Source organism: Carassius auratus, unplaced genomic scaffold, assembly GCF_003368295.1.
Source record: "Carassius auratus strain Wakin unplaced genomic scaffold, ASM336829v1 scaf_tig00004584, whole genome shotgun sequence".
Taxonomy (NCBI): Eukaryota; Metazoa; Chordata; class Actinopteri; order Cypriniformes; family Cyprinidae; genus Carassius; species Carassius auratus.
Window position 1 is genome coordinate 509,709 of NW_020523609.1, and position 24,181 is coordinate 533,889.

The following is a 24,181-nucleotide window of genomic DNA, read 5'->3' on the forward strand; positions in this document are numbered from 1 at the left end:
TATGACTGGTTTTGTGGTCCAGGGTCACATATTTGAGTCTTTGACCATTCCAAAATAACGGACAAACGTACATATAGCGGCCCATAAAAACAGCTGCTAACGAGGCATCTGTGGATGTATATCTATGTCTATCAACAGCTGCTAATGTGGTTATGCTAATCTCAGCTCTCTGTTAGGAAATTGTGTTCTCCTGCATTCCTTCGACAACATACAGCAGTAAGTGTCCCATGGAGTTATGAACGATATTATTCTTGTTTATAAAAGACGTTTAACTGTGAATAACAGAACAATGTTTCTGAAGAGAGCGCAAGCAACAAATTGTCAGTGAGAACGTTTTAAAGGTTAAATGCTGCAACTCATTATAAACGGCTGCAGATGTCACCGCAAAAGAGCACCGCCGTATGTTTGTGAACTAGCTGAACCCCACATCCCTGACTGTCTTTCACGGGAGCTGCCCTCCCATTGGTCAACTGCGTTTACAGGCCACTGCCTCTCAGAGCAAACAGACCCCAGCAGGCTTTACTGCGCAAAACCAAGCAACCCAATAGTGTGTGTATGAAGGCACAGTAGATCAGCCATCGGTGATGTCAAGTCCACGCGGGGTGAGTCACGGTGAGCCACATTCACTGTCACAAAACACTGACAGTACCACACCAAACCAGGACAGGAAATAAACATTCCCGACACTGTATATTATACTTCATAACGGGTTCAAAACGAAGCTGCATTTATCTGCTTGGGTAAGTCATCCAATCACATTACCCACAATTCCAATGAGTGACCTAGATGAAGATTGGCACGCATGTCACTTAACACAATAATATTTACATTAGAGCAGCAAAAACCACATTCAACACTTCCCTCCCTTCCAATGATGCTCTGAAAGGGAAGTAAGTTTGAACATATGACAAACGCAAGTGACTTTAATAGATGTGAATCATATTTGTTTGATGATCTGTTACATGCTTCATAAGCACACAAGCCCGTGGGACAGTCTGGCAAAATGTCGCGCTCAGGAAAAACCAGCCAAGCAGAAACACTTTGCCACATGCTGAAACAAACCCATGATTAGGAAGAAGCTGTCCAACATCAATGCGCAAATGGTAATTACGAAAATACTGGAGAAAAGAAAGGTCAGGTTATTCCATTTTCATGAAATAATTATCATTTAAGAACTAGAATTAAAAGCTTAGTTCATCCAGAAATTCTAATTCATGAAGATAATTTACTAGCCCTCATGTCATGCCAAAACCTTTCTCAATTTCTTTCTCAATGGAAGGCAAAGTGTGATTTAATTAGAAATGCTATTAACAGCTATTAAGTACTTGGACTGGGTGACTAATGCAGTGAGTTGAATCTGCAAGAAGCAGATTCATTTAAGAATAATTTAGGTTTGTCAACTGGATAAAATTATTAAATGACAAATGCAGATTGCAAAAACTTTTTTTCTGTTAGTACTGACATTAATTTAGTTCTTTCAGTCTGATCTTTCACAAAACGTTTATGTATAGATTCATAAGACTTGGGAATATATATACTTAAAAACAAGACTCATTGATTCATTAAATTTTATGAAATCCATAAACGAACAGATGAAAAAATATTTGGTCAAGGTTTTCTATGAATAATGACCTTATTGTTGGCCTTTTCTTTTGCACAAAGTTTTTGAATAGCTTTAAAAGACTTGGAATATACTCATAAATCTGATTCTTTAATGAATCATTCAGTTTTTTGAACTGCATAAACTGATTCATAGAAAAATACAGATTCAAAAAAATGATTCGGTCATCAATGACCAGTTTTGTGTAATGCATGCAAAGATACACTGAAAAATACAGATTCAAAAATTATTTGGTCAATAATAACGTTAATTTTGGTCTGGTTTTTTTTTCCGTATAGCTTCAAAACACTTGGAATATATAATATTTAAAGCACAAATTGTTAAGACTACTTGATATTGCTTTTTGTTTTTTAATTTTGGAGCTTGATATTCTTAGTCCTTAGGGAAAAAGTCATAAAAAGATGTTTTGTTTCTTGCTTACATGCATGAAATGGTTTCATTTCATCCAAATGAATTTATTTCACCCATGGAAAGAAAATGAACCATAAACATTCTCATTATAGTTTATTAGTTCAGCCAAACTGATTATGTGAACTGCATAAAAGATTTGAGTCTTTGAGAGCTTCACGGATGAGCATGTCTAATGAGAATAGCAGCATCCCTAGATTTAATACAAGACAAACAAGATCAAGAATGAGGGTTAAGGTAGGGTTACACTTCGGTAATATATATCGTATAGAAGATTTGTCAAAAACTATTTTGAACATGATATAACCATCTTTGGAAATGTTTTATCAACAGCTAACAGTAATGGGCGTACTGAGCCACGCTATCACTCATTGCATTGCCATTTTCAATCACAAGATAGCGAACCACACATCTCTTCATTACCACATCTGCTCGTTCCCACGATACCCCAGAGTCTTCAGCGTTCCCGAAACTCTGAATATGTTTATAATGAAATATCAAGCGCTTCTGAGGATGAAAGCTGAAGAGACGTGGGTTTGTCGTGCCGTGTCGTGAGGGCAGATTTTAGCCTCTAAAGACCACGCATGCGTTTTCAGTTTGAGCACGGATTGTAATGTGATGAAGGCCTGCTGCTGCTAGTGTCGTTCATAAAACTGGTGAATTGACAGGAGTGGGATCTTAGCCTGAGGGATTTGTAAAGTGTGGCAACTAGATTATGCAAATTGAAATCGTTATCTTGATCGTTTCTGAAAATAGATGGCAAACTGAATTTTCTTTTTTTAAATGAAGAACTTAAAATGAACTTGAGTGTAGTTTGGGGTTTTTAATGGATTGAAGGCCTCAGTCTTTTTGATACTTTAATAATCAATTTAAATTGTATTTAAATCAGTGATACAGGTTTGATTGACCAGGAGCTAAATTTACACAAGACTCAACAGTTTTGCAGATATACTGTATACAGTGGTTTGACTATGATTCAGTTTCTGAAATTAAATTCTCACATAGGTAACTGTAAAATTACATGAATACAACTCTGTTATAATGAGCAAGTTTCTGAACTAAAATTAATTTTAATATTTTGCACAGCATAATTTAAAATGCCCAATACTGACATAATGCTGAATAAAAACAAAACAGAACAAAACATTAAAAATGTAAAATTATTATTATTTTTATTATTATTATTATTATTATTCATAATAAATGCAGTTTTGGTAAATTATTTTTAACTTTTGTTTGCTAAAAACAAATAAATAAATAAATATTATATTTATAATTATTAATATTTAAAAAACTTTAGTTTGCCATATGATGCACATAATATATTAATATATTAACACAATATATGAATACTTGTATTATTTATTAAAACAACATATTTTAATAATAATAATAATAATAATAAACATAAACCTTTCTTAAATGAACACTCCACTTTTTTGAAAATAGGCTCATTTTCAAAATAGTCCCCAGCTAGTTTGTGTAGTTGCAGAAATATCAGAGTTGACAGGGACTATTTTCAGACCTGGTCCGGGCTCCTTAAGCACAAACTTCAGCAACATTGAGGTGTGGCATGAAGTGATCAGACTGTGACATTGCTGAGACACGATTGAGTCTTCAGCTCGTCTTGTTGGATCAACTGTTTCTCATCTTTCTCTTCAAAATATACCATAGATTCCAAATGGGGTTCAGGTCAGCCATGTTGGCTGGCAAATCAAGTAATATTATGGTCAGCAAACCACTTGGAAATGGTTTTGGCACTGTTGGCTGGTACTTAGTTCTGCTGGAGAAGGAAATCAGAATCTCTGTAAAGCTTGTCAGCAGACGGAAGCATAAACTGCTCCAAAATCTCCTGGTAGATGGCTGCATTGACTTTGGACGTGATAAAACACAATGGACCAACACCAGCAGATGTCACAGCACCCAAAACATCACTGACTTCAGAAACGTCACACTGGCCTTCAAGCTTGGAATCTTGGCTTGTGCCTTTCCAGACTCCAGACCTTGATTTCCAAATGAAATGCAAAATGTACTTTTATCTGAAAAGAGGACTTTGGACCACTGAACAAAAGTCCAGTTCTTTTTCTTCATGGCCCATGTAAGATGCTTCTGACATTGTTTCTGTTTCAGAAGTGGCTTGGTAGCCCTTTTACTGAAGACATCTGACGTGGTGATTCTAAAAGCATTTAATCATTTAATCATTTAATCAAATGCTCTGACTTCAGCTTTCATCCACTCCTTGTGAAGCTCTCCCATGTGTTTAAATCAGCTTTGTTTGACAGTATTCTCAAGCTTGCACTCATCCCTGTTGCTTGTGCACCTTTTCAAACCCAATATCTTTCTTCCAGTCAATTTGCATTTAATAAGCTTTGATACAGCACTCTGTGAACAGCCACCACTTTCAGTAATGACCATCTGTGAGTAACCCTCTATGTGGAGGAAGTCAATGATTGTCTTCTTAACCACTGCAAAGTCAGCAGTCTTGCCCATTATTATGGTTTCAAAAAACAAGAGAAACCCGGAATTTAAACTGTGAGCATGATCCTTTAATTAAACTCAAATTTAAATATTCTAATATTTTGAGATACTGTATTTTTGACTTTCATGAGCTGTAAGCTCTAATCATCAATAAATAAATAAATAAATAAATAAATAAACATAATAAAAAAAAAACATATGAAAGTAAATGAAAGTTTCAAATTTTTAAATAAGTGATAAGAAAATTTTTTCACAATATTCTTTTTTTTTTGATGCACCTGTAATTTGTCTAACAATGTTTGCTATGACTTAACTTCAGCAAAAGGGGACAACCCTTTGATATGTAACATATATGCAATTCCAGAGCCTTCTAAAAATAGGAAGAAGATGAAGCCTCTATAGCGCAGGGCAAATGAGCATTCTGCTCTCTGACCTCATCTTGCTCTGAGACACGAGCCAGAGGAAATATTTCTGAAATGAAATTTCAAATGGCAATAGCATACATAGCCACATTCATAAAAAAATAATAATAACATAAAATAAAATAACTTAAAACAAACTGAAGAAATAATAAAGCTTATTAATTTTTCAGAAGAACTGATAATCAAATTTTTTTTAATAAAAGCAATATGACCAAAACCTGGTGCAGAACTCAGTTCAAGATCTTGAGCATTCATGCAGCTACGATCAATTCTGCTTGAGCTAAACGCGGGAATCTGTCCAGATATACTGCTGCAGCCACTACGAGATATGATCAGGCAATGCTCTATCAGTGCTACAACTTTCTTCCAAATGCACACACACACTGTCTGCAAACTGCAAATTCATCCCCGCTATTCTAATTTACCTCGATTCTTATGATTAATGGGATCTCATGTCTTGGAATTCAAATTCTGATAAGGAATGAGGATTATCTCCTGAATGAGAGAGATACAAACAGAATAAAAATGCAATTTTTCTTCTTTTTCCAGCAACATTTTTGGTCAGCACTGAATAATGGAGTTCATTGCTAACTGAATATATATGTAATTTACTGATTGTGAGTAACTTTTGTTTTAAAAGTATCTTCACACAAAGCCTCTTTTTAGAATGTGACATTTTAACCTCTCTGCGTGACCAATTCATGAGATCTTCTATGCACAAGAGATTAAAAATTTGAAGCAAGTTAAGCGACTCAGAATATCTCCCCTGAAAAATGAACATTCAGTCATTCTACTTCAATTCAAAACACATCATAAACTGTATTACAATATCTTAAACATCAATCTAGATCAAGTTGCAAAGGAGTGCCTCAGGGTTATGTACTGGGGAACAACAACATTTTCATTTGACATCATTTTACCCAAGTGTTGAGGTGAGTACCTCAAGGTAATGTATTGAGGCAGTAGATAGGAGCTCAGAAATACCTCAAGATTATATAAGGGGGCCATTCCTGTTATGCAATACACTGTGTTCTATAATTTATTTATAAACAAATATATAAATATGTGTTGTAATTAATGGCAGACTATGTTTAAAAAGAGTATACAAGACTTATAAAAAAGTTCTGGTCAACCTGAAACAGTTCAACTTTATGATTAATTATAACTTCATCAATAAAGTCATAATTTATAAATTCATTAACAATTAAAATAATAATTTGAAATAATATTACTTATGTATTCAGTAAACATATATTTTGTCTGAAATATTTTTGAGAAAAAAAAGCATACGTATTTCTTAACCAGGTTTAGGGGTTGCCAGTTCTTTTATGTTAGAAGTTGCATAGCTTTGTTAACAATGGCAATATAAATAAAAGTAGTTCAATATTTTTGATTGTGATTTTAGTGTGATTCATCGAGCATTAGTTAGCATAATTTTACGAAGTACAACATGTTCCTGTTCCAACATCATTCCTATCAAGAGATAACTTTTCAGGAAATGCCAGTTTTAGGCTTACAGTCAGGATTGGGTGCATCTACACCCTTGTTAATCAGCTAACATTTCCCTCTGATTTTAGGAATATATATCATGAGTAAGGTTAGGTTTAGGGGTAGTCATTGGGTTAAGACTTTTAAGTATTGCATTATAGGAATCACCTAGCATTTATCGATGAGAACCTCAAGGCTATGTCCTAGGGCACAACAGATTTAGCTTGAGACATCATTTTAGACAAATTACAGACACAAAGCAAGGAAAAACACATGGCACCTGATTTGCACGTGGGTTCAGAAAAGCAAACGCAGTCACTCGTGGTGAATTCACGGAGCTGACGTCTATTACGCACACCCTAGAGCTTCATTTACCCATTTACCATTAGAACCGATAAGCGAAATCGCACTTAACTCGATTTATAAGTCTGAAATCCATTCACTTACCTTCGTCGTGCATTCTCTGCAGGCAAAAAGTCAGGTTTCTCCTCCAGCTTGGCATGGTAAATAACTAAGAGTAATGCGTTATGCGGAGAGAGGCGGAAACAGACGCTCGTTTGTGGTGATGATGGATAGGGAGCACGCGGATGGAGATGTGTCGGTGGTCAGGTGTATCGTGGACAGATCCTGTGGTGTTCATGCAGTGGTCCATGAGCGGGCATCAGCTGTCACTCCTGAGAGCGGAGCGCAAATGACTCACGAGTGTCACCGCCTCACCAAAGTGTGTGAACGCGTGGACCGCCGGAACGCTCTCAGATCCACGCAATATGTCACAGCAAACTCATTAACCCTTCCCTTCTGATGGGCTCCGAGAAGTACAGATCCTACCTTTCAGTATTGAATGATTGGCATATTCATACAGCATGGTTCGGTTAACTTATTTTACTACTGTGTATGGTGTGTAGATGGTACTGTGTTAGATATCCTTTGACCTTTTAATCGGCGAAACATTACTTTTCATAATTTTAAGAGAACAATTTAAACTTTTGAAAATGATAAAACCATATTTTGCATATTTTTATTAATAACCCTGTAAAAGTAAATTATGAACAATTAAATTATATAATAAATTTTCATCAGTAATCAACATAATTTATATATTTTAAAATATGTATAAAATTTGTTATTTTTTTATATGATAACATTTTAATAATGATGCACATGCCCTACTGTAATAAAGTAAAAGTGGAAATCATTTTGCCCAAACTTCTTATACATTTAATTATATAATCCTTTTTTTTTTTAAATATACTATTAAATTGTATATCTAAAATATTGGCAATTATTTTCCTTATTTAAAAATTGCTCATTTATTTTATCATTAATATCATAAAGTAAAACATTCGTAATATTAAATTACTGAGAATTAGAAGTCAAAAAGCTTAATAAATAGATACACAAAGAATGTCACAATGCACCAAAAAAAAAAAAAAAAGTTCAGTGCTTCATTTACGGTTATGCAAAATACGGTATGCAAAATATAGGTTTAAACAAGTAATATCAGTCTGCAAATTTTGAATTGGTAATTGAAGCAACAGAATCTAAAATAAAAAAATGGAAACTGTGTACTGAAAAATGGTGAAATGTACTGAAGATGAGTGATTTGGCTCCTGTAATAGGAGTAAGAAACTTGTCAGAACTGCAAACCGATAGTGCTAAACTGATGTGTAACCCAGTGTGTGAAAATATGCATTTCTCAAAACAATAAATCCACCTGTTATTCTAAGTGACACGTCACTTGCGCTTGTGAGAGGCTGGAACACATTTAGAGTTTTTTTTTGTTTTTTCCCCATTCCAGATGCAAACTCGTAACTGGGGGCTGAGGGAGGGTTGGCAGACCTCTGTGCTGATCTCCTGAACCCTTGGGCAACTCTGCCAAATCTGTAAAAGTTGCATAATTTAATATGACAGTAATAGAAACAACTGCCATAGCACGTTCACGCTGGATGTTTAGATCGCATGTTTATTTGACAGATTTTGCAGGTGATGCCAACCGTTTCACTCATGGTTTGGTTGTTTTCTGGTGCTCCAGGTATTGCAATTTAAAATGTGTTGCAGTGTCAAAATGAAATGCTGTTTTCAACCATTTATTCCTGTGCTTTCATGACAATTTTTAGCAACTTTATTTTTTGGAAAATTAGTGGATAATTTGTATGGATTCGTACAATTTTTATTCATATATTTTCATACAACCTTTCATGGCTACATTTGGATAGTCTTGTTTTTTTTTCTTAACAATAAAACCAAAAAACCCATGTACAGATCATACTTTTGTGTAATTAGCATACACTTCACTCTTATATGTATGTGATTCATATGAACGCTTATTTCTGCCACAGAATATAAATACAAAAGTTTTACTTTTGAGTTTTTTAGTTTTGCAAGAAATATTGCGAATTATTCTTGTAATTGCAAGATTATCTCTCACTATTTGAACTTTTTTCCCAATTGCGAATTTATATCGCCCAATTGAGAATTTATATCGCCCAATTAAAAGTTCACAAATAGCTATTCTGAATTGTAAAATCACATCTCTTTATTGTTATGAACTCATATTTCTAACCTTTTGCTATGAATTCTGGGTTTACATGTTGCGGTTAATAACTCGCAATTCTTTAACGAGACTTAAATGAAAGTGTATGATTTAAAATTTTGAGAAAAAATTTAATTATCTGAATTGTGCAATAAAATGTTGCATTCTGGTCAAAATGTACAAATAACACAAGATATTTTGAAAAATGTTGGAAACCAAATTGTGCTAATTGCACAAATTTTTGAAGGATTAAATTTTTTTTTTTTTACATATTTGTATTTTATTTTACGAGGTGCCAAATTCATAGGAATTTGTACAAAGCACCACCCCTAACTCCGCCCCTAAACTTACCTCTTACACAAATCGCACAAAAACGTACAAGCAAAGTCGTACGAATTAGCCACTTCGTAAAATACATACGAATTGGAGGTGGGATATAGTTGCATATACTCACGATACATTCTTTATAACAATTACATTGTGCATAATTAAATATAAAAAAAACAATTTAATGAAATTATTAAGAAAAAGAAAACAAGTTAGTTATAGTTTAAGATATAAAACTTTATTATGCAATGGTCGCATTGGTCTTAAAGTCACTAATGTCACTGAAGTCCATTGCGCAAATTTATTTGGACCATCTTTCAACTCTATCAACTTTGTATTACTTCTCCATGAATCATTTTTTACAAATAATGCAAATCAGTTCAAACATCCTGTTTGGAAATGAAGCAATAGAGACAATCATTCATGGAAAGGTTGAAAACCAAAACAAAATTTCATATCCGCTGATATTTCATATCTGGGAGTGAGATGCACTTTTATCGTTTAAGAAAAGTCTTTGAGGGCAGAACGATGTCTGATTGGAGGTGTGAGAGGAGACAGACTTCACTGCTCGTTCTGCTGGCTGTCTGTGATGGAGCTCACGGCCCCCTGGCCTTTGTTGACGTCACTGATACAAGCCCACTGTCCATCCACTGACTCCTTCCACAGGGTCACCTATGCACATAAGTCAATTTGAAGAATAGTAAATGACATGCTTTTCAATTTCGGTTGAACAATCTCTATTAAAACACCACCAGGTTAGGCATCAAATTTACAGGTAATATCAATTTAAGTGGGTGTTTTATTCGTCATTAAGCTTGAACAAAAATTTTATCATCTATTCTTGAAATAGTTCACTCAAAAAAAAAAAAATTGCTTAAATGTATTCACCCTCAGGCCATCCATGTAGACGAGTAAGTTCTTTGTCAGAACAGATTTGGATAAATTTAGCAGTGCACTGTTTGCTCATCAATGGATGCTCTAAAAAAAAGATGGACTGGAGTAGTGTGGATTACTTGTGGATTATTACAATGTTTTTTATCAGTTATTTGGACTCATTCTGACGGCACCCATTCACTGCAGAGCATCCATTGATGAGTAAATTATGAAATGCTGAATTCCTTCAAATCCATTCCCATTAAGAAACAAACTCAAAATCTTGGATGGCCTGAAGCGTACTACATTTTCAGCAAGTTTTCATTTTTAGGATAATTATTGTTTTAACGGTCTATAAGTGCTTTGAACTTCAGTTAAAAACAAATAACATTTCAAACTGTCAATTTGAATCAATTAATTAAACTTCATATATACAAAAGCAAAAATAATATGCCATTAAAATAAATGTGGGTAATCTACTTGTTATTACAATATATTGGGGGATAAGATTAATAGTTTTTCAATATTTCATATATATTTTTACCTATACTGATTTTAGTTCTTTATGCATTTTGAATCGTATTTGCTACAGTAGTTGATATGAAAATCCCTTTTAAGCAGTTTCAGAGTAAATGTATACATTATTGTTTAAATGTTGTGGATTTTTAAAGAAATACTTTGATTCAGAAAGGGTGTGGTTAGTCAGGTTAGAGGCCACTAGGAAAAGGCAAACATGTCTTCCTGTTCCAGGGACAGCGATGCAATCTTGCTCATCTAGGTGGGGTAAGATAATTTTGGCAAGCCAACAAGTTCATGAAAACACCTTCAAGAGTGACTGCGTACATATAATTAGTACAAAAAAAAAACAAAAAAAAACATTGCCTGCTTTAGCTGCCTAGAAGCACATAGTCAGGACTGTATTTAACCTGCGCTTATTTTCAAAGCCCTTTTGCATTCTTTAACTGTCTGTTTTATAAATGCATCAGATAATGGCACCTTCGTCTGAGAGTAAATGGCTCGACCCGCCGCTCGCCATCGTGAATAATTACAAGGCACAGCATCTCACCGAAAGCACATCAACCCAGAGTCTTCATTTAAATACTGGCGACATCGAGGACCGATTCCCTCACGCTGGGTGACTTAACCTCGGTCATTAATTCCTGAACCTGGGAGAGCTTTAATAGTCAGGCACTGTAAAATGAGTAATGATGCTGCGTAAATGCAGTGCTGTAAGCTGCCCACATGCTTCAGCGGAGCATCTTCACTCCGTAATCCCACAGGACAAGAGCCAAAGACTGTCAACATAAGTTTCATGGTGAAAAGTGAATGAATTTGTCAGAGAACATTCACGGCCTGTCCTTTAGTTGGTGACGGGATGAATCATGTTTTGCGCACAGCGTCCTGGAGGACATCCAGCCTTTAGTATGAGACCATTTGTTAGCATTATTAAGAAGTGTTATTTCAGTACTACTGAGAAACTATTATGGTTTTTATTGTTATTTTACATTAATTTTAGTTAATTAACTACAATTTTAGAGAAGTTTTTTTTTTTAGTAGCTAGTTTTTGTTGTTTTTTTAGGAGCTATAGTAAATTAAGTAAATTAATTTATTTGTGATATGTTTTTGTCTTTTATTTCTTTATGTAGTTTCCATGAATTTGTATTTTCAGTTAAAATTTTAGTTTATTACGTTAAACAAACAAAGATTAGAAAGGTATTTTAGCAACTAGCTAAAATAAGTTAATTTTCAGTAAAATTTTATTTAAATTTCAAGTAAGTTTCTTTTTTCTTTTCTTTTCTAACCAGTTTTAGTTCTGTTTAACTGCCCGTTTTTATGAACGGATTTAAAATGTTACATTAAAAGTATGTATTATATAATAAAAGAAAAAAATACTAAGCAAGTAATATTTATTTTGGTCATTTTTTGACAGATGTTTTTTAATCTTATCAAGGCTGCTTTTATTTCATCTAAATTATAATAGAGTAATATTGTGAAACATTTTCACTGTTTAAAAATATCTTCTCTATTTGAATACGTTTTTAAAATGTTATTTATTTCTGTGATGGAAAGCGGAATTATCAGCATCATTACTCCAGTCTTCCAGTCTAATGATCCTTCAGAAATCAGTTTAAAATGCTGATTTGCTGCTCAACAAAGATTTCTGATTATCACCAACAGTGTTGGGCAATATGCTCTATAGTCATATCATCCTAAAAGCAGCCTAATGTTAGTCTCTTATTTCTCTTATACTTATGACGCATGTGAATTTGCACATTTGCGAGTCAGAACTCGTCATGACTTATCTAAACACCTCTGATTGTATATATATATATTTTATATATATATATATATATATATATATATATATATATATATATATATATATATATATATATATATATATATTTTTTTTTTTTTTTTTTTTTTTTTTTAGTGAGTATATGTATTTTATGAAGTATATTTTTATTGTATAATTTTTTGTTCTTATTTTAAACATTTTGAATGTCATTTTATTAATTTGGTTGAGTGAAAAAGCCATTTTAAGTAGTTTGAGGGTAAATACATCATTTAAATTCCTGATCAACCACTTCTTTAGATCCAGACTCTGGGTTGGTACTGGAAAGCTACAACGGAGCACATACTTTGTTGTCCCCTCCTGACACGGCCAGGATGTTTCCTGTGATGGACCAGCTCACGTGCCACACCACATCATTGAATTTGTGGAGAAGTTTGGCCGTCCAGGTGTTGCCGGCTGGGTCGTCACACGTCCAGATAAACACACGACCATCCTGTAGTGCAATATAACAATATGAGACATTTATGCATATTCCAGATGCTGTTATCCACATCTTACATAGATTACATGCATTACTAAGGAATCAAACACATGGCTTTACCATGAATATATATAGTTTTTAGTTTAGAATAAAAATAAACTATAATGTACTAATTATTGTTCACAGTGGCATACAGTACAATATTTAGAGTAAGCTCTTGGCTGTGATCACCTGTGAGCAGCTGGCAATTGTGCTGGTCGGGAGACCAATGGAAGGAGCCCAGCCAACATCTCTCACCCAATCACTGTGCGCCTCCAGCTTCTGGTCCTCTTTCCACTGGCCATCCTCTTCCCTGGGAAAAAAAACTGGATTGTCAGCACACTGTCTTAATTCAGAGATATTTGCAGGGTGATTTATCACTTCAAATATCATTGGCTCAATAAGAATCTAGCATGTTATCATATTTGTAAATGGAGAACACACACACTCAGGCAACCCAAAGTATGGAAAGATTAGGATTCATAATGTTTATATATATTACTTTCCAGAATAAATATAACATTTTATTTCCATTAATTTTTTTCTATTTAATTTTGTATGAGTCTATTGGTGTCCAAGTGTGAGAGTAAAAGCTGCCAGCAGGTGCTCGTCACTGTACTCTCTAAAACAAGGGCTGCCCTCACTCACTTCCACAGCTTGACCAGATTGTCACAGCCTCCAGACACAAATCTCTTGATGTAGCTGGGCTTCTGTCCTGTTGGCTGCTCAATAAGACTCCCTGGGACAACAGCTGGGGCCCAACTCACAGCGTTACAGCCGATCTGCCCGAGAGAAGAGGGAAACCATTAAAGAAATAACTCAAATAACAGGATGCAGCACAACAAACAGGGCCAGTCTTGTATGAAATCTTCTACACCCGGCTGAAGCCTCTATATTGCATGTCTATAAAGACTTCTTGTCCAATCAGCACTGATGAATATTCAAACAAATCATAATAATAGTAATTGGTAACACTTTATTTTTAAGTATCCTTGTTAAAAGTTACATGTACTTACTATTATAATAACAAGAAATTATGGATAATTACATTCAAACCCTAATCCTAAAGTAAGTACATGTAGTTTATTCATATTACTAAGTACTTAAATGTATGATTACACTGTAACAGGGACACCTTCAAATAAAGTGTAACCAAAAGTGTCTCTTGCATCATCAAGATTTCACTATAAAATCTCAAGGTATAAAGTTTTCTAAATTCAAGTTTAAGGTTTTTTGCACATTTTTTCACTTTCATCATCGTCACTCACAGAAACCTTGCACACCAGAGACAAAATTCTTGTGACGGATGCGAAAAATGCTGAAAATCGAACCCGATACAAATGTTTTTATGACGGATGAAAAGTTTCGGAAGTGTAATTTTATTTATTTTTTATGGTTTGAAAACTTCAGACTCAGTGTGCAAAAACCTTACATGTTTCAATTAAGTATAATAGTAATAACATAGTAAGTTATTACATAGTAATAAAACCATAACTGCTCATTTCTGAACATTTATTTATCATTGATAACTTTTTAATCTGATACAATATGCTTTTAGTTGAAAAGTATGAAGCTATGATTGTTTTATAAGCTCACATTCCAGCGGGTCAAAATGGACCCGGGAATGCATATGCATATATAATGTATGTATGTATGTATGTATGCATGTACACACACACAAACACACACACAAACACATATATATACACAATTTAATTAAGCAAAGTTCATATTAATTTTTAAGTTATTTTGTTAAATATAGTAATAACATGGTAAAAAAATACAAAAACTTTAAATCTTCGAACTTATATATACATTAAATGAGAAGTTTTTGATCAGACACAATCTGTTTTTAGTCTATTACAGTTATACAAGCTATCAGAATTCATTTAGGAGGTTTTTCTAAATAATAATAACTAGGGCCGGGACTCGATTAAAAAAATTAATCTAATTAATTAGAGGCTTTGTAATTAATTAATCGAAATTAATCGCATTTTAATCGCAGATAAATATTTGACCTGAGAACAGTGAGAAGTAATTTTTTTTCACATGGATTTATAGTATACCATTGAATAATGACTGAATACATAATCAACAAAATATTGTTTATTTTTGTTCAACCAAGTCTAGCAGACCAGTGCAATTTTTGCCATGAAGTGTAGCAATAGCATATTTAGAAACAATTTAGAAATAGTACATTTCAGAAATTCAGGAAGCTTATAGGTCCTGGAACCTTCTGTAAAGTGTTTTTTTTTTTTTTCAAGTAAAACACAATACTGTCAATTACATTCAGAACATTGGAAACACTGACTATTAGAAAACATCTCTCTGTTGCTTCAGAGGCCATAACATACTAAGTCCAACTCTCAATAACCTTGGCCCAAACACTAAAGAGTTCAACATAAACTGTTGCACCAACAAAATAATACATAGTTCAACATAAAGTGTAAAGTTCACGCTAGCTGCTATATGTTTTGCGTTGAGGTGATACTTGAGGCTCGATGAGCTGCGGTGATATGCGAACGCTAGTTGGTGCTCCAGTATAATCGGTCCGCTGAAACTCATCCAGTGAGAAACGTTCCGCGGTGCAAAAATAAGTTATTAAAAATGCGGGATTTTTTTTCTGTAATTAATTAATCTTAGTTAACGCATTATTTTTTGTGTAATTAATTAATCTCAATTAACGCGTTAAAGTCCCGGCCCTAATAATAACAGTAATAACGACAACAATAAATTTAATTACACACATTTATATAAAATCTAAAACTTATGTGTATATAGTAGTAATAGTAATAATCAAATAATGATTAGATCCCTGCATAGGTGTATTTTAAGATATTGTGGCCGTACATCAAGGCTAAACTCACTGTATGTGCGTTGTTGATCTTCTTAACATCCCAGTGTCCATCTCCGGAGCAGGTCAGCACAGAAATGGCCCCGTCTGAGCTGCCACAGGCCAGAAACAAGCCGAAGTCATGCGGCCCCCAGCAAACAGAGTTCACTGCGGGAGAACAAACGTGTGATTGTCCGCATCGGGATGCACTTCTGTGTGCCAGTGTTTGATACGGGAGTCAAAAGCGTGATGTTACCAGACGAGTCGTGGCCGGTGTATTCATACATCTTGTCCCAGGTGCCGTTCTCCTCCTTCCAGATGATCACCTTCCTGTCGTAGGAGCAGGATGCCAGGATGTTGCCGTACATGGGGTGAGCCCAGGCCACCTGCCACACCGGACCCTCGTGACTGCCCAAAGACATCAAAACAATTGAACTAGATATCTGTCATAAGCTCATCTATTTACTATGGCTTTGAATTTCTCAGGTAATGAATCATTCTTTGAAGCCCTAGTTTGATGCACTCACCCCCTCAGATCAGCCACGAGGATCTGGCCTCCGTTCTTGACGTCAAAGATCTTCACAGAGCGATCGGAGGAGCAGGTGGCCAGTCTGGTGCCGTAATAGTCCATCTGAGCATCATGCTGAAAACAGGAGGATAAAACAGGGTTAAAACGCTAGGAAAGATGCAGATGCAGTAGAGGGAAAGAGGGAGACACTCACGATCATGTCCTCATGTGAGGTGTCCACTGTGTTGATGACGGAAACCTGAAAGACACAAGACCACAGCCGTGCTCGTTACAAAGTTATTAACAGATTTTAGTGTGTTTTATACATTTATTATGTGTCAGATTTAACTGACATTAGTAGAACTGGTGATATTATCATGCATTATCTGAATATATTTCAATAAACACAGTCATGTTTAAAAGGTATATGCCACTAATCAATCATTTTAAAATCTCATTATTATTATTTAATAATTATTCATCATGTAATTAACTAAACTCAAATGACAAATACTAGTATATGCCATGATGCATTCATTACAATATATATTTAAATATAATGCAAAAATAAGTAATTTATTTTACTTGTTTTTCTGCACATACTGCCATATGCAAACACTTATTTGTTTGTTCGTTTTATTCATAAAGCAATCAACTAAATTAAATATTTAAATCGATTGACAACACCAAATATTACACAAAAATATAAGCCTTGAAGTAATTTATTATTTTCCTGCAAATACTGATATGTGCGATTATTTACTTGTTTATTTATTTGATAATTTATTACGTAATTAACAGATTTTTTTAATCAACTGACAGAATTGTATAATATAATACAAAAACTTAATATACAAAAACTATACATATATAAAATGATACCCTGGCCAAAAACAGAGCAATTTTCGATCAGGTCACTAACTTACTGTAAAACTACAGAATGTGGATTTGTTTAGATGTTTCCATTCATCAGCTCAACAACTACCGGGTTTAAACAAATATCTGAGAAGAATCAAACCCCAGTCAATAATGCACCGCTCACCATGTTTGATTATATCGCTCTGACAGGCAGCTTCGCCGCTGAACTCTTCAGAAAGTGTCCTGTTTGCTCTTCAGAGCTCCAGAAATGAATTTACTGATAATATTTCCGACGTGGCAGAGAGCGCTCAGAGCGGACTGTGTCCTCGTCGCTAAACGCTCCGGGTGGAACCAAATAAAGGTTCCGCTTCATGTTTCCCTTCCGCGCCCTGCATTTCACACTGATTCCAGCAGAAGACAGCAAAGCGTGTTCAAATGTTTATATATCGCTCATGTCCAGTGTCCAGCCAGGCGCTATGATCTTCGTCAAGTTCAACTTTCTGTATGATTTTTTTTTTACTGCGCCAATGTCACCTTTTACATTTCCAATCTTTTGGGAAAAAATGTTTGAGACTCATGACTCAAACGTAGGCTAATGACAAAGCAACGGCCTAAAAACATTTTATATCTGAATAATTTTCAGATTCATACTATAAAATGCTTAAGAAACCAATGATAAGCTTCTACTAAATATAATGTAGAAACTATAAAATAGAAACTTACATTTTCTGTAAAGCTGGAGAATGCACATTGACATCATTGACTGAAAACTTTCACGATTCCTTAAGAATTCAGTTCTAATTTGTTGTTTTCAAACGGTTTTGCTATGTAAGATTTGAATTGCTTGCTATCAGTTGTGCTATATCTGGGTAGTATTAATTTACTATAGTAAAAAAAATGTTTTGGACATGCACTATTAGTGCTGAATAGATATAGGCTACATACAAATTGTAGTCTGTTACTGATTAAAGATTATGTTATGAAAACTGTAGTTAATTACGTAATCTAGGTTTTGCATTTTAAGTAATGCATTTTGACTACTTTTTAGGTTACATTTTACTTTTAGCATTTAATAAAATAATTTAAAATGTAGTGTTCCTGTAACTCAAGTCGTAGAGCAAGGTTGGGGGTTCGATTCCCTGGGAACACATGATAGGTAAAAATTGATAGCCTGAATGCCGTCTGCTAAATGCATCAATTTAATTTAATTTTAAAATGTACTGTACTCTAATCACAAGTACTGAACTTAATTTTTGAAATGTGATAACATTATCCAGATTACATGTAATCAGTTGCTACCCTGACTACCCTGGGACATGGGCATCGCCGAACTGCCACCTTCATCTCAAGATTCAAGAATTTAATTCATCATATACACAATTATAAAGAGCATATATAACCAGCAGTGAAATGTAAGGTATCTGCAGGTATCAAGGTGATACCTTTTTTTGGATCTTTAGTCGTAGCTGTTGTATTGCGTTGAAGGTTTGAGCTTCACAGTCAATGACTGCAGGAAGATCACGTCCCAGTTGACTGAAGCATTGTGAATGCAAGACGATGTGTCCATTCACCTGGAGGCTTTGGATGTTCTCTAAGACATATTGGGAAGGATGGTTTAAATATCTTGTACGTGCATGTACAGTCGAGGTCAAAAGTTTACATACACCTTGCAGAATCTGCAAAATGTTACTTATTTTCCCAAAATAAGAGGGATCTGGAAATGACTGAACAAAAATGACTAATGTTAGATTTAAAAAATCAAGTTTGTCTAGCTATGAGATGAGGCAGATGGCGGATGTTTTTCACAGTCAGCACACTTGTGATTTATAGAGGTGATGAATACAGTGACGATGGTGACATGAGCTGGAAGGTGCGGCGTTCCTCTGTCAAATGTCTGGAGGCGATAATCAGCAGCCGCTTGGATCTGACGGTGGAGCTCTACGGATCAATAAACATAACTTTGGAGACATTTTCTCAGACTGTGTGGCTTTGCTCAGACAGAACAGAAAACCTTGTGGTCCCACTTTGGGCACGGAGGGTAAAGAGGAGCCAAAAATTTGCCTCTTGAAGAAACCTACTAATATAGGTAAAAAGATAGTTGGCCTACTTATGTTTGCAGGTTATTGATCCAGCTTAGATGTAGCATCCGGCGCATATCTCCTAAAAACAGCTCTCACAGGTACTGACCATTGTAAAAGCCTTACACCAGCAGCTAAAGGAGAAAAGCTTGAGATGTATGCAAGGCTGCTTCAGTCTTTTGATAGAGATGGCCAATGTACTGCCTGGTTAACTAGCAGAACACATACCAGCCCTCATTCCAGGTCTGATTAAAAGAGATTTAGCATAAATGCTATGCTAACACAAATCACTGAGTTACCAATAGTAAGCTGAAGCCACGTTTGAATCTCGAGATTAAAGACAAACTGATTTGGAAGTTTGTTTTGACGTGTCTAGTGTAAACAGCTTCAAATTGTTGAAGCATAATCATCACAACTCTGGTTCACTTGGTTTGGTTGAAACAAAAAAACAATATTTATTTTTCTTCGAGGGTCTCCTCATTCTCAGTACAGTTGAAAGTGCAGTGAAGTTCATATAGGTAAATGCTTGGTAGATACTACCAAGATCTTAAATCCTTGAACTAACTGCCTAGTTTGTAATTCTGCTATTAGGCGGTTTCGTGAAAATAGTCCAGGATCCTGACCTCAACGTCCAGGTTCAATGATTAATTCAGCCGCCAACAAAAATCTGAAGATACCTTGTCAGAGGTACAAAGCACAACAACAATGTTATTGGAAACACTGAAAAACAAAAACATTAAAAGGAATTAAAATTCTTTGGTAAATTTGTCTGAAACTTAAATTACGGCACATTTAATCACATCTCAAGTCGAGATGGGCCTCTTCAAGCAGACAGTAGATGAAGGGTTGGACGTCTCCAATGTATGGACACCCTGCTGGACATATTTTAATTTCTGAAACATGTACAGAAAATGCACTTTAGTGCATTTTCATTGTGGTTCTGGTAGAATGGATAACATTATGCTTACATGTCCAATACATTACATTGGATTGAAATCTGTGTGTGTGTGTATATATATATATATATATTCAAGTTTAAATTTACTGTAAAGAAAATGTATTGTACTATTTTTCTATAAAATAAATATTTAATTAAATGTTTTAATCCAAAATTGCTATAAAATGAAGCCTTATGTCTCCATAAATTGTGTTCCAAATTTTAAGTTAATCTAAAAAAAATATTGGGTATATGGAGGTTCCTATGCAATTTCGTTTAGGTGTTATACCAGGTGCAATACAAACCCCAATGAATTATATTTTTTCTATCGCAACGGTTTCAATTTCTGTTTCAACGTAATGTCCGACAAAAAAAAAAAAAACACCCAAGTATGGAATTCTATGATTCAGACCTTCCCAAAAAAAATTTTGTCGTCAAGATTAGGAAGTTTTGATCCTAAAAGACCAGAATACATTTGGAATAGGACACCTCCCACTAAAGGAAGAGCCCGCTAAAAGATTGCAAAGTACGATTTAATTGGTAACGGGAGAGGATTTATTAACGGCTGTTCAATACCTACTCAGGGGGAGTGTATGTAATATTGAATGCCACCCAGGGCTGTGAGGACATATTTAAGCAGCCGACTCCGTTCCTTCATCAGGCAATTACCTTCCAGGTAGCATTTACGCACAAAGGAATATCCAAAAACAAATGAGCTTGAGGTAGCATAAGTTTAACGATCAACAACGATTCAGTGAGAGCCAAGGGAATATTACTGTGACACTAATTTCTCGCTTGGAAATGTACAATTATCCAACTGCAGCTTCTAGATGCTGTTTTTATTTTTCACTCAAAAAAAAAAAAAAAAAAAAAAAACACCACGCTGGTGCTGCCTTTAAATCAATCAGATCTCTCAGCAGACAGGATGTGACACGGTCGGTAAAGTCACACATGCCTCCTTATCTTTGCATCCTTGCCCACAGAGACATTTTCAGCTTTTGGATGCGTGACAGATTGGAGACAAAGCGAGGAGTGAACAGGGTTGCAAACCTCATACCTTCACTAGAAATAAAACACAAGAGTAGTTGACACTTTTTCCACTTTATTGTAAAGACCAGAAGATAACCAGATTATTCGTTCTCCTCGCTGCGGAGTCTGGCGTTGGGGTTTGTGACCTTAATGGCCAACTGAGCGGCCCTCTCCACAATGATCTTCCTGTTCTTTGAAGAAACGTTGTGGGCGATCTCTGCACAATGGGACCTAACAGAGGAAAAATGACCATGAGGTTAAACACTACATTAAATAAGCAAACGCAGCATTCGTCATTGAAACTCAAGTCATCCGTTCACACAGACTTAACCTAGCTCTATTCATTAGAGGAGACCCAGACACAAGCGCTAGTCACTTGTAGCAGACCATCTTCCACCTGCTGGCTATGACAAGAGCTAGAGGTGGAACGGGCATTTCCTCCGCCGTGATATTTCTCCGAATACAACACCTGAGATGTATGATCAGAGAGATACTGACAGTCCAAGCCGCTCTAAACTACTCCGATCTAGTGACACAGACCACCGCATTAAAACATACACCGGGTGCTTACTTGTTGCTCATCATGAGGACTTCAAGTTCCTTCACATTGTGGACCAAGAACTTCCTGAATCCAGAGGGCAGCATGTGTTTGGTCTTCTTGTTACTCCCATAACCGATGTTGGGCATCAACATCTGCCCCTTGAAGCGCCGGCGCACTCTGTTGTCAATACCTCTGGGCTTCCTCCAGTTTTTCTGCGGAGAGGTCATTCATATTAGATCAAGGATGTGATTGAAAGCTAAATTTACTCCAATTTACGCTCCATGTTTTGACTAGCAATTGTGGAAAATAACTGCACTCACAAAAAAAGGAAACATGTGGCTGAAAGCACAAAATACTGTAGGACTTGAAACTAAAATCAGGTGTTCCTAATTACTACACATTTTAGTAAAAATAAATAAGTTAACACGAAATTAAACCAATGTTTTTAGACACTAGGTGGTCAAAATTAAACATGGAACATTTTTTCACAAGATCTGTAGTAGCATGCACTTCAGCAACATACCAGCTTCTGTAGATATGCGTTTTTGTGAAAAACAAAAATGGAAACTACTAAAAATAACACTAAAAAGAGCTTTCCACAGAGTTTAACCCAGGGCATACTAGTAAAACAGGTTTCAGAGATGCATGATTTTAATAAGAGGAATATACTTGTGATCCCATCATCTCCTAACATTAAAAACTCGAAATGACTTGCTAAAATGCGTTTAGAAAAGAAGAGTGCATCTTAATTTGAATCTGAAATTAATGTCTTCAACTTCTTGATATTCGTACCTTGATCTTGACATAGCGGTCGGACTGATGTCTGATGAACTTCTTGGTCCTTTTCTTGAGGATTTTAGGTCTGGTGAGGGGTCGGAGTTGAACCATGATGCCTACAGAGCCAACATGCAGAAAAGAAAGAGACACTGAGTTTAAAATAATATACACTTACACGTTTAAGAAAGTCTCAAGTCATTCTATATACACAGTCAAGACATACTTTGACATGAAACGTTAGCATGAACATTAGCAATGTTAGCCAGCCGGTAAAACCTTCACCAAAGACCTTTTAAAATCAACAAAAACGAGCAAATTAAATCATGCGATGAAATCGGAATAAATGAATAAGCGTAACGCACTTTTATAGTTTAGGCTACGATAGAAATGTGAAGTTTAAACGCTAAACGTCTCGTCATGTAAAACACATGCCACAAGCACTAAAAACTAAATGTTATATTAGCCGTCTGAAAGTCTAAGTCATCTAGTTTAAGTGTAAAAGGTCTCTTTTGTGGTGTTAAAGCGCGCGGAGAGGTGTTTAACATGTATTTGTGTCTTCATCTTGACAGACATCACAGCGATGGCCGCCGTGTACAACCCGTGTGAAGGTGTAAACAAACATCGCTTATTCTTTCACTCCCCGAGCCTCAATATCAGCACGATTAAACAGAGTGAACACTAACGAGGCGCCATGGACTGAAAACATGTTTATTTCATTAACAATATTAAAGGATGAATCGAGATTAGACTCCGCTCACCGTTGGGCCTGCCTCTACCGAAGACAGTCCTGAAGAAGAGAAGGAAGTGACGCAGCGACGCTCTGGAAATATCACCCGGCAGCGGAAGTCAGAGATCCTGCTCCGAGATCTGGCCCTCCACAACATTTTGTTTATTTATGTATATAAAAAAAAAAACGATGTACGTTGCATATTATATATAGCCTCAACTATATACAGCAAGAAGAAATGAAATAAAATGTAGTTTTATATATATATATATATTGGTGCTTTTCATTCTTGGTCATATGTATTCGTTTTTTAATTATAATATTTAATAATACAATTTAGAATTTATGAGGTTAATGATCTTAATGAGTATTTAATTGTTTTTTAATAAATATAAATATTTTAATTATAATTTTTATATTTTAATTTTATATATCAATACATTACAGTCACTAAAAAGTCTCTTGTTAACATAACCCGATTAGTCCATAAAATAAATAAATACATGATAAAAGTATTTCTCAGTAGTGCTCCTAACTATGAAGATGATGATAACTAGAGGCTTATTACACTCCATCTCAGTGCACACTAGTGTGCATCTGGCGCTTTAAAGTCTGTTGAAGTCTGATTGGCTGTCAATGATTCTCATAAATATGTGAACACCCCCTTCTAATAAAGGGGTTTGAATAGCGTTAGTACAGTGACAACAAATGCTTGTCATACAATGACAGCCCCTCAAGTGTCCCCCTTTCTATTTGTCCTTGAATATCGAGACAAAATATCTGAACTATTAATAATAGTAATGAAAATAAATTGATCATGCTTTTATAAAACATTCTATCTAAGTGAAAACTGTCATTACTGTAAAACAATATGACAGCAACTGGTTTATTTGATAAGAAAACACTATAAGCACACTGTATCTCTAT

At 35.1% G+C, this 24,181-nt stretch overlaps 3 protein-coding genes across 3 annotated transcripts in view; all 3 read right to left on the reverse strand.

The window, feature by feature from the left end:
• The window catches only part of LOC113070586 (glutamate receptor-interacting protein 2-like), a 163,410-nt gene extending 156,197 nt beyond the window's left edge, over positions 1-7,213 (reverse strand). The window contains exon 1 of the mRNA XM_026243985.1: positions 6,865-7,213. Within this exon, the coding sequence (XP_026099770.1) occupies positions 6,865-6,919 (55 nt within the window). The 5' untranslated portion in view covers positions 6,920-7,213. The remainder of the gene's footprint in view (positions 1-6,864) is intronic.
• A 2,280-nt stretch (positions 7,214-9,493) lies between these two features.
• LOC113070588 (protein SEC13 homolog) lies at positions 9,494-17,510 on the reverse strand. Its single transcript, XM_026243990.1, has 9 exons — positions 17,350-17,510; positions 16,522-16,566; positions 16,327-16,442; positions 16,056-16,207; positions 15,834-15,967; positions 13,615-13,748; positions 13,159-13,279; positions 12,793-12,939; positions 9,494-9,949 (listed from the first exon to the last, which is right to left on the reverse strand). The coding sequence occupies exons 1-9, from the start codon at positions 17,350-17,352 to the stop codon at positions 9,839-9,841; spliced, it is 963 nt and encodes a 320-aa protein (XP_026099775.1). The 5' UTR covers positions 17,353-17,510; the 3' UTR covers positions 9,494-9,838.
• Positions 17,511-21,262: 3,752 nt separating this feature from the next.
• Positions 21,263-23,400, reverse strand: LOC113070589 (60S ribosomal protein L32). Its single transcript, XM_026243991.1, has 4 exons — positions 23,286-23,400; positions 22,543-22,643; positions 21,781-21,962; positions 21,263-21,440 (listed from the first exon to the last, which is right to left on the reverse strand). Exons 2-4 carry the CDS (start codon positions 22,636-22,638, stop codon positions 21,311-21,313), a joined length of 408 nt encoding a protein of 135 aa, XP_026099776.1. The 5' UTR covers positions 22,639-22,643; positions 23,286-23,400; the 3' UTR covers positions 21,263-21,310.
• Positions 23,401-24,181: the final 781 nt, after the last annotated feature.